The sequence below is a fragment of the Orbicella franksi genome, chromosome 13, assembly GCF_964199315.1.
Source record: "Orbicella franksi chromosome 13, jaOrbFran1.1, whole genome shotgun sequence".
In the NCBI taxonomy this organism is placed as follows: Eukaryota; Metazoa; Cnidaria; class Anthozoa; order Scleractinia; family Merulinidae; genus Orbicella; species Orbicella franksi.
Window position 1 is genome coordinate 10,735,859 of NC_138157.1, and position 11,161 is coordinate 10,747,019.

An 11,161-nucleotide genomic window follows, 5' to 3' on the forward strand; every position below is an offset into this window, starting at 1 on the left:
GCGATAGAGGGCCAGACTGTCAACATCAAGAATTTGCGAACGGGACTTTGGGCGTGATGCTCAACGAGTTTGCCTTTGAATTCTAAAGGTCTCTGAAGAGTCTCTTGGCCGAGACGAAACGCCGCGTCAGACTAGCCACGAACATTTCACAAGAATATAATATTGTGTGTTGAAAATTTGTAAATACAATACAATTATATGTTTTTAACTAAATCGTATAAGATTCTTTCTTTCTCTAATTGGCAAAACTAGCCGGAAAACAACAAAAAACAGCACTAGCTGTATGTTCGATACTAATAACATTTCTGTAAGAAGTTATGTGCGTCACATCGGGCTTTAATGCCCGCAAGCTGGCTCCAAAATTACTTTAATACCATCCAGACACCAAATACATTCGAAAACAGAGTTGTCATACGCTATAATCTAGCGGCATGAAAGTAAATTGGGCCGCAAAAACAATATTCTCATAAAAAAATCAGTGTAGCAGTAAAAGCTTCATTGATGTCTTTCTGGGACAAACCCGGTGTTGGTCAGGTTTTATAACTCAAAACATGACTGACTCTAGTGCTTACAAATCAACTTTTGCCAATCGATTTTACGAAGATTAAAACTCTTACCCGCTTCGGCAGCTCTTGATTTCTTTTGCAGTTAACGGTAAAGAGTTACGTAAGAAAAATCTTTGAGGATGTTGTTAAATATAGCTTCATTTTGGCTGTCGTATTGGCTTTTGTCGCTGAAGAGTTAGATTTGTGGTAAAACTGAATTCAGCCTTCGAGGAATCTTTGTAATGTACTCCAGAGTGTTTGGACCATTAGAGGAATCTCAAGGTCATAAGTTAAGACGAACTTCATATTGCTTTTGCATGATAACTGAACGAAATATTCGGTTAAACCTCTGGGAATAATTCCAGAACGTATTTTTCATTTGCTGTTCCAGTTTATTGAAAAGCATTTCATTTATATACTCAATAGTATTTACAGCAAAATAGTGGGACAATTCCTTATTTCGCAACAACCCATGTTTTCAAACTGTCTGTTTTCACTCCATATACGCGCAAAGAATGAGAAGAAGCCTAGAAAAATTAAACCTTGCACATGACCTGACTCTCGAAATAGCTCAAATCTCCATGTTGTGTCTTGTGTCGATGTTTGTCATGTTTGGTACATGTCATCTTAGCTACGCGACTCATGCTAACAAAATGCTGAGCGTTGTTTTTCATTCTTTACCGGTGTAAATCCTTGTAATCTCTGGCTTTGAAATAGCTTTTTGGGGCGTTGCTAAAGTGTCTAATAATTTTGACAGCGGTATACTGTGTGTCTAGACAGTAGAATACTCGTTAAAGAGCCGCTCTTATTGTAATCCGGCAAGTTATAAATGAAGTATTGTTGTAAATGTCTTTTGATCGGTTAGAGGTACAAGTAATTAGACCGTTACGCACTCCAGCCAAACGGCGCTAAACTGCTTAAAATAGCATCGCTCTGTCTATTTCTAATTCTAATTTTAGGTTGCTCTATTTAGATTCTTCAATTGTGTTTAATCCCTTGTGAAACAAACAACATTTTAAGACGCTTGAGTGAGTTCTGCTTGTAAGTTAAGCGCCGTGTGAATCTGGTCTGGTTAAGAGCTTTGTTGGATGGTCGAAAGAACTGCCACCTTAACTTTTTAACACCAAAACCTTCAGCTTTTTTTCTGTATGTCATTTCAATCGATTGGAACGAATAGTTATTTTCTCTTTCAAGGTTTGTACTCGAGCTACAAAGCCCCATTTTCCTTCAAGCAAAAAATGATTTGCTCTTCAGGGGGTAAATTGCACCTCGGTATAAACGGGCACTATAAAATTTGCACCATTTTTACCAAATATTCAGGGAAGCCAACCTAATGTTAGCCGACACGAATGGGTACGAATAGAAATGGATTGATCTGCAGAATATTTTTAATCAGCCTCGCTGTGAAAAAATTAAGACGCAGTAAAGAAGTATCTTTGAAAAAATTTCACTACTGAAATACATCTATCGATCGAGTGTGAGAACGCCACACGATTAACAGGCCTTTAATTTCTCTATTAGTTGCATACACGTGTGAACAAGACTCGCATGGAAAAGTTATGTTTTTTTATTAGGCGTACCCCTCGTTTCTAAATTTATCCACACTACGCCGGATAATTTTTTTGTTTTCCGTCCACATGAAACGTAAACCCGATGTTTTCTAATTCCTCCGGTTTGAAGAGCGGTTTCGTAAAGCTCCGTTTTCGTGACTGATTAGTGTGGACAGTAGGCCTAACTGTAGCAGTAAAGTTGCGTTTTCAAATTCCTCCGGCATAGTGTGGACGGACCCCAAGTTTCAGTTTGAATGTTGGTACCGTAAAGCACTAAAGTTATCAAAACAAATGATAAATGACAGTTTCATTGGTCCTTTCTCAAATCTGCGTAGCAAATGTTCTTTAAGGCACGAAATGACATGGTTGTGATCACCTCTCTGTCCTCGACGTTGCCAAATTCCGGCGGGTTGCAAAACGTTTCCTTCCTTCAGTTTACTGATCGATGTAAGAATCTCGTCGGACTTCATCTGTTTCACTGATGTGGTGTACCACTAACGGATGTAGAATAACTGGTGAAAACATTGATTGAAAACTGAATTTAGAACTTGTTCGCATTGTTTTCAAAGACAACACCATTCAGGTTGTTTCCGTTGAAGCCGACAAAGTCGACAAATGTTTTCATTTCAATAAATTGCATTTTTCAGGAGATCAGTTGTGGCAGAAAATCTTTGTGTTCCTTATCAGTTTTATAAACACCAAATGTTAAAATTCGCTGTATTGAGTTTCTCGATGACGGGGATTAAATTTATGGACGGAATATTACTAAAAGTAAGACGGCTATTTTAAAGTATCCCATTCAAGTGCCTGACTGTTTGGTTTCGTTTTGCGGTAGAGTCTTCTTGTGCTTTAAAATATCGCACTAAAATGTGTTGTCGAAAGCATCGGTGAAAAGTAAAAGCCATTTCTTCTCCCGAAAACCAATTACTTCTCTGGAAAATTCGCTTAATTCCGTCTAACTTGAGATATTAAAGTCACTTCATTTCATTTGTCTCAGAGCCGAAATATTAAAAGATGAAAGACGAAGTACTTTATATAGGAACTCAGCCTGCGGACATTGAAACCTAAATTGAGGAAAATTTAACGTGCACTTGCTGTGCGGGAAAAACTAGGATTTAATTAACAAGGGTTGTTTTACAGTTCTGTTCGAAGGTTGAAGATAAAGCCATACCAGAAAAACCTGAATCCGATTTCCGAAGCTTGTAATCACTGAACAAAAGACATACCGGTCGGCAAAGCGGAGGCCATCCAAGTTCTTTAGCAGCCTTAGTTAGTTTTATCGAGAAACTATAATAGGGTAAAGAAAAAAAGCTCTCAAATGCAATTATTGTGTTATCTCTGGCAGTTTTCCTACGGATAACAATGTTTTGATTCCGCCAAAAAAATAAGACAATAATGAGATTGTTCAAGGCTTTGTCGGCAGCGGAAGCTTATAACAAAACTGAAACTAATTCGGCCAGGTAAGTTCGGGTTATTACACTGAACATGCAATAAAACAAGACTTAAACAGTTTTAAGCTTTTATCTCGTTAATTACACGGACTTTCGCCAACAAAGTGAGAACATAAAGTTCTCAAGTCTAAATATACAGCTCTATGAGGGAATTTTCAAAGCCGGTTGTTCGTTTGAACTTGACTCTTATGCTCTGTACAGGAAGACGGTAGGCAAGATGAAATCTTACTTCGTAACGGATTTTATTAAACACTTCCTTCTTTGTGGACTTAAGTATGTCAACATGAAGTGCTCTAGACGGCAATAACACGAGGAAATGTGGAAAAAATGGAGCCCAAGGGTGAAAAGCGATAGATAAAACCATAAACGCCTGGGGGTGCCCACGGCTAGGACAAGAATTCTATGCGGACGCCATTAGTTTGTTTGAGCTGTGAATGCGAAAATTCCTACTAGTTTATCAAACAAGAAGTAATTAAGCTCTTCTAGAGAAGATTCAAACGTTGTGTCTATTGCTTCCGCTCACAACAATAGAAGGTAACTTGTCAGTGCTCCGTAGTTTTCTGAAAGAAGAAACTCGCTTAAAACTCCAACTTTTTCCTAGTCATGTTCTCAAGATCGATTAAAAGGTTTTATAGTTGATGGGGTTTAATTCTTACGCTGAGAATTCTACCGACTACTTCTATGGAATGGCCAAACAGTCGAAGAGCAGGTTCCCCGAGGGAATGGAACCATTCTTTACAATGTCTTTCGAACTCTGTTAGGACTGTTTTCAACTTGAAACATATGTTGTTTGGTAGCCGCGGGGTATACTTTTCATACTCTGTTCCCAGTTTTATAACTAGTCAAAACTTCTATTGTTTTGGCGCAAAAAATGTCATGAATATATTTCAGTTTAATTTGAAAACGCAGGCATAAACTGTTATGCAAAAGACTACCGCGAAGCCTGGCTAGAGTTGATGCAAATGAGTCTTTATACATCAAAATTTAGAAAACCTTTCGACGTCCGCGAATCAGTTTTGAAATTGTTTTTGCTCGGTAGGGCATCAGTTTTAAACTTCTTTAAGTTTTCTTTGGAGGTGTAAATTTCATTTCAATGTGTTAACCAAGAGCAAACGAGCGACGCCCTTTCGGACAATCTTTGGGAAAAAGTTTGACCGGTCCGAATATAACGGTAAAGTTTATTTTGTCGACAAGTTTCCAACGAAGAGCAGAGCATATGTGCACAGTGGCCTGTGTGGTGAATTCGACCAAAAGAAAACAGAAATGCGGCCTTTATGATATGTCCACGGGCGGTTTGTGACGCTGGATAAATTATTTTCAACATGTCTGTAAATGATGTATCTTGACACGAAATCTTTTTGTATTTATTAAAAGATAATTTGTAAACAGCTGTCTAGCTGATAAGGAGATCTTTTTTTTGCAATAAGTTTCAGCCATTGAGTCACGAATGTTTTGGAGTTAACTTTTGCTCGCAAGGTTCGCCAGGAAATTTAACAATATCTTCGCTCGAGATCTTGCATAGAGAATCACTCCTCTCTACAGACATCAAGACAACTTTTAATATATACAAGAGGGCAGCGGAAAGTGGAATATTGTTTAAGCTCGACATAGCTGTCTGATGAACGAACGCTCCTTAAGAGTTTAATATCTCGGCCACAATAGAATTTTCCAGATCGCTGATAACTACATTCTACAAATACCATTTTTCCTCGTGGGAACAGCGACATATTAAGTTTGCTAACGTCGACATTTTCATTCTAATCCACTTTCCGTTATAGTTTTAATGAAATTGTCGACGTATAATCCCATATGCGACACATCATAATCACATACAAAGTACACTCAGACAGTCTTGTTTTATTAAGGCAGGTTTTATTTCAAAATTACATTTTCTTTTCACCTACAAATATTCTCTTTTATCTACAGAATTTCAAATTAAATCATCTATATTACACTTCGTATGGCAGGGACTGTGAGTTTAGCTTCCTATAGAATCTGTTTTTTTTTTTTTCGGAACACAACTAATTTACAACCCGTTGTTTTAAAAAATCTGCAAATAGAAAGTGGCTCTCGTAACACTTTGTGTTAAGCTCAAGTCAAACAAATCGAAATTTCGAGTCCTATTTTTGCATTGGCTAGTGCTTTTAGCAAACCAATGTTGTCGCAAACATACCAACGACTCGAAACATCATATAAAATCACAAGAAGTATTGAAAGGGAGGTATTTGATACCAGCCCAAATCGCGTTGCGTTCATAGTCACACGCATCAACCACACCAAACGAAAAACGACACAAGATCTTGTGTTAAACACAGAATTGTTTCTTGAAAGCGCGCAATCCTCACTTGGTCAGTTAGAAAAAACATCGTCCACTCTTTTTTATGTACACATGCTGAGGATTTTTTTAAGTACTTCTATATAGGAAAGATTTCTTTCTCCCTCTACCGAGCTGAAAGAGTCGTCAAGGCTAGGGCCGCGTCAATTTCTCGATAGTTTGTTGTCTCGACATTTATGCTGTTGACAAGAAACAGAAAATAAAAACATCACTTTCTGGGTATCATCTGTGCAAAGTACAGTGACGCCAATGGGAAAATTTGGTCAAACGACCAAAACAAAACACTTTTGTCGTGTTTTCTGCCGTTTATAGCTATAATACTTGGAACAGCTTGTTCTCAAACCATTTTCGTATTCAAACATGACATTTTCGACACAAGTTTTTAAATGACAGAATATCTTTTACTTAACAAGTACTCGTTAGCGAGAATACAATTTCTTCACAACCAGTCGACTAAAGTCTCGTTAATGGCAATGAACGATGGCAAATGAAACACAGTCGTCTTTCAAGGCATCGTTGTCACTGTATTTATCTCTCCTTATTAATGCAGACAGCTTCGCTAATGTTTGAACTGTATCCTATACGAAATAAATCGGAGAATAACGACTGCCCTGTAGTTTTATTGTTTACCTTGTGTTGACGGGATTGAAAGCTCCTGGCGTTTCAACTCTAGGCCTTTCCCTCGATACTTCGTCTGTCGGCGAGGAGGGTGTCCTTTGGGGTGAGCATTCTGTTTCTTTCTTCTCTGTTTTAACTAGAGAAGGCGTTGAATTTTGAACTGCACAAAAAAGTGAGAAAGACAAAGTTAAAAAGGAAGCAGGAGAGCGATTTAAAAACTCTAAAGCAACAGCTTTTGTTCCAAGAGACAAGCAATACAAGGGGAAACATGTTTTCATCAAGGTTTAAAAAAGAAATCATACGACTTCATAGATTAAACATGTTAAGTAACACTTTGAATTTGTGGTGAAATATAAAATTGTCCCCCGGCGATCGGGGGTTTCTTTTCGTATTTCTCGTTATTAAAAGGTGTGCGCCGTAGACTAATTACTCTCACCACGTCTGGAAAAATTAACACTCGAAACAAGTTTTATTAAAAAGAGTAGGGCTTCATGGACATATCTGCCGCGTTCGTCAAAAAAAAAAAAAAAGAAAAAAACCGCAGGAGATGGGTGAAAAAGATGTTTCAACCCGTAGAGCGGAATTAGGAGCGGGCAACTTAAAATTTTAACGCAACTTGTTTGCGGGGAATTTAAACCATGTTAGTATGTTATTCAATTAGCGACTCATGTATAATTGAGTTGACAAAACGCTGCTACCAGCATTTTCAAGCTCGCTCCAAGTACTTCAGCTTCAGACGAAAGACCGTGTCAATTCACGCCAATTTGGTGAATAACAGAAATTTGAAAAACGCGTATTTCGATTGGCGATTTAAACCGAGAACTGAAGGGTAGGGTGGTGTCATAAGACGCGTAATAAGAACATCGTCCAGTAAAGGGGAAAGTTAAATTGATCAAAAAATTGGTAAAGACTAAAGATCGTCCTAAATGAATGACATGAGAGGTTTTCCCTTCTCTTCTGAAGTATCTTCTGCTCTCAAAAAAACAAAAATTGGAATATTGTTCCTTCAAAGTAGACCCCATTTTCAGACCATAATTTCTTCTCTAACGTTTCAAGCCAATAGAAAAACAATCTGGCAGTTTTAAGGGCGATATTTTTACGTTACATTTAACATAGTCTTAATCGGCGTTTGAGCTGAATCTTACGAGTACTTTTAATGAACCAAGATGATAGAAAAGAACTCTGTTGTAACTTGTCAGCTTACTAACAACTCGTGCTTCGTTAAAGTTATGAGAACGCAGTGACCTTACATTCTAAATTTAATACAAAGGTGGAAATTTGCCACACCACCGAGGGCAACCAGGGTAGCATTTTCAAGATACCAAAGTTCACTCTAATGATTGATATCTGTAACGAAATCCCTGACTTCCCAATACCACGCAAAAAAATTACTGTACACCTTTAGATCGAAGCAAACGATATTATTAGAGTTTGCAAGTCTACTAACTTGCGTATCCTAGAGCATCCACCATTGATGAGAAAAATTAGCTTACTATTTCGCAATTCTTGGGCACTTCAGACGGCTGTGAGAAACTGAGTAGTCATTTTAAAAAAGTCAAAAGAGCCCCGGCTTAGCCTGTTATTGCAGCACTGTCCTTGAACGCTAAAATGAATACTCTCGGAGCTACCTGAATAATGACATGAGAACCTCTCAGCACCTTTTTTCCTGGGTCCATCCTTACCTGATATAATGACGGAGGCTTCAGTAGAGGCCTTCTGTGGGGGTGTCGATGGCGGGGTCTCGCATGAAGCAGGGCTGGTATTTACGACATTTACAGGGGTGTTGTGAAAGCACCCATCCACCCATTTTCTTAAGCTCTTCACGGGAGAATCTTCCACGTTTGAGTCACCAGTAGTTACGCACTGAACAGCACGCAGCGCTTGGAATCGAATCACAGGATTTGTCGTTCTATTTTGTAAATTCTCGCCGGTTGAATTGTGGACAGTCTTGGGCTGTTCCGAGTTGTCGGTCGCGTTCAATTGGATGTTTTCTTTCCTTTCCTCTTTGTCTCTCGTTTCTGTTAAACAAATAAAAGATACGTAGGAGTTTTTCCGGCCCATTCGTACGTTGGAATCATTCCATTCGAACACACACTTCGTTTCACTGGGCACCTGATTTTCAGGGTGCAAATCATTACTCGAACGTGGAAATAATCTTAACTTGTTTTCGTTGTTTCAGGACAATAAGTAACGCTAAACTGTACAAGATAACACCCAAGAAAAACAACAGTTTTGATAAAAACATTTAACCACAGCACGACTGTATCCCTTAGTACTTAAAATGTTTATTACATTTCCGATTCGTCATTTTCCTGAACGTTTAACTCTGTGCCGAGTTATTTTCTCTCGTTGCGATGCATGTCTGTCGAACACCAGACAATACCAGCCCGCGCTTAAAAATAGATGACTTCAATGAAGGAACTTTACATAATCCCTGTCAGTTTTCAACTGATGTATTTAGAAATCGAGAAATCACTAAAACACTATGTTTACTAAGCAATACCTTTAATACTAGTTATATTTTCGCCCTTGTCATCACAAATCTTGTCTTCTTCACTACAGCTATGCTCGCCGTCTGAATCGCTGACAGGGTCGTCGTCCTCAGCACCATCTTTTTTCTCGCCACACCGATTCCTCGGCGACCAAGTCATCTTATTTTCCTTCTTAAGTCTTCGCCTAGCGTTCGCGAACCACGTTGAAACTTGCGTCAATGTCATCTTCGTCATAATCGCCAGCATTATCTTTTCCCCCTTCGTGGGGTAAGGATTTTTTCTGTGTTCATAAAGCCAAGCTTTGAGTGTGCTTGTTGTCTCTCTCGTCGCGTTTTTCCGTCTCGCTCCTGCTGCAGCCAAATCGATCGGTGAAAACCTACAAAAATAAAAATCAATTCTGGACTTTAGTCGGTCGTGAAGTGGAATTTAACCTTTGGAAGTGTTGTCATGAGTGTGAGTTTGTCGGGTGCGCTCGATCATTGTTGTTTGCTTTACAAACTTGATTATTCTCAACCCTATCAGTATTGAAATGATTGGTAAAAGGAACTTTCCATATTAAAGCCCTTCCGCAAGTAACAACCCACAAAATTGCAAACGGCTTTAGCCGTGCTGAACTACTTCGCTGGCTGAGGGCGAATTTTCGCGAAGCCATTCAAATGTGACCAAATGCACTGAATGGGATTAAGAAGCAGCAGAAGCATGAAGCACTCTAATGGCTTACTTAAGTGGTCTAGTAACTAACGGCAAAGACGGTTAATTTATTTACCTTTCGCCGAGGCCCGGACAAGATGTGTGGGTATGGGGATCGAAGCCGTGCACATCTAACGGATGTCGAGCGGCGCTGGCTTGAGCTAGATACCATGAATCTCGCCATTCTTTGATGTCACACGCTCGAGCCTGTTCGAAGAGAGTCCGCCCAAGCATGAGTTAAGACGAGAGCAGAGCAGGCGATTATTAGGTTCAATTAACTTAATGGAGGGGGGGAAAAACTTTAAGTTGTAGTTACATTGGCGAAACAAGTAGCGAGTGAGCGAATGTGTGAAGGAGAAAAGAAGGATAGACATATAAAGACTATTGTACACGAGGTTGTAAAAAAAATATCAGAGTCAGTTAAGTCTGGCTTACCAGAGGCGAATAGAAAGCCGACAGGTCTGTAGCGGAGCCTATTGTAAAGCCAGCTTCGTTGAAAGTCGGTCTTGGAAGCAAGTTCACGGGCATGGTTGAAACTCTGTGTTGAAGCACTCGATCTAACTGGCAAGGACACAGAGAAGACAAGCCGTCGTGTAAAGGCGATCTTACTGAATCACAACACGGAGTATGAGCTCCAGGAATCATCAACTGAAATCAGCGAGACGGTATACAATCATGTCTGGTTTTCATGGAGATGAAGTTTTACATTGTTCATCGCATCGAATGCGGTCGAACAAGTTACTGACAACACGAAAAGCTTACCTGTGGGGAGTAGGTGCAGCCAAATTGAGGACAGGAAATCTTTGTAGCGGTAGAATTTGCCATCAGTGTTTGAGACGGAACATCAAGTGACTAGATCGATCGGCAAACAGATTGAAATCGAAGCACTCGAGACGTAAATAAATTAACAAGGAGAGGGAAAATAGGTTTGCCGTGTTATTTCTTAGCCCGAGACAGGCCGAGTGAATAAAAGGCTACTAAAGTGTAGCGCTGTCGATCGAGTTTCTTAGCCAGCTAGTATTGTTGTACTGTACATACACATGAGGCAATCTTGAGCACCGATCAGGTCCTGTGTGCACAAAACAATATCTTCAATCGTTTCATCTTGTAGTTTCCACAAGGGCTCCGTCAATTTTGACACTTTGTGACACAACGTTTGCTGGTCGAACCAATCGAATTAAAAAGCGAACAAGCTTTGTATTGAAAACGCGTGAAAATGATTGGCAGAACTTGGCTTGTTAACTAGGCTAACATTTATTATTGTCTCTTGCCAACATGGAAATCGACACGGGTGACAGGGAAAACCCGCCCATGTGGGTGTTTTTGTGGCACGTAGCTCCGCCCTACTGGGTGCTCTCGATTCTGTTGTGTCTCAAAACAGTGATTGCTGATCTCTCTTTCTAGCTAATGATTGCACTGGCGTAGGAAGTTAGATTGTTCTGGCTATTATCGGCATAATGAATGCGATTGTAAGCTAGTC

The 11,161-nt window shown here is 39.5% G+C and overlaps 1 protein-coding gene across 2 annotated transcripts; it reads right to left on the minus strand.

Moving 5' to 3' along the window:
• Positions 1–342: 342 nt before the first annotated feature.
• Positions 343–10,833, minus strand: LOC145466617 (uncharacterized). 2 transcript variants are annotated; one of them, XM_081450324.1, is made up of 7 exons: positions 10,444–10,833; positions 10,117–10,329; positions 9,758–9,888; positions 9,003–9,367; positions 8,182–8,517; positions 6,512–6,659; positions 343–6,060 (listed from the first exon to the last, which is right to left on the minus strand). In XM_081450324.1, exons 1-7 carry the CDS (start codon positions 10,504–10,506, stop codon positions 5,988–5,990), a joined length of 1,329 nt encoding a protein of 442 aa, XP_081306450.1. In that variant the 5' UTR covers positions 10,507–10,833; the 3' UTR covers positions 343–5,987. The 2 variants fall into 2 exon arrangements, with proteins under 2 accessions (XP_081306450.1, XP_081306451.1); XM_081450325.1 differs by having other exon boundaries at positions 10,117–10,242; positions 10,444–10,832.
• Between the last annotated feature and the right edge of the window lie 328 nt (positions 10,834–11,161).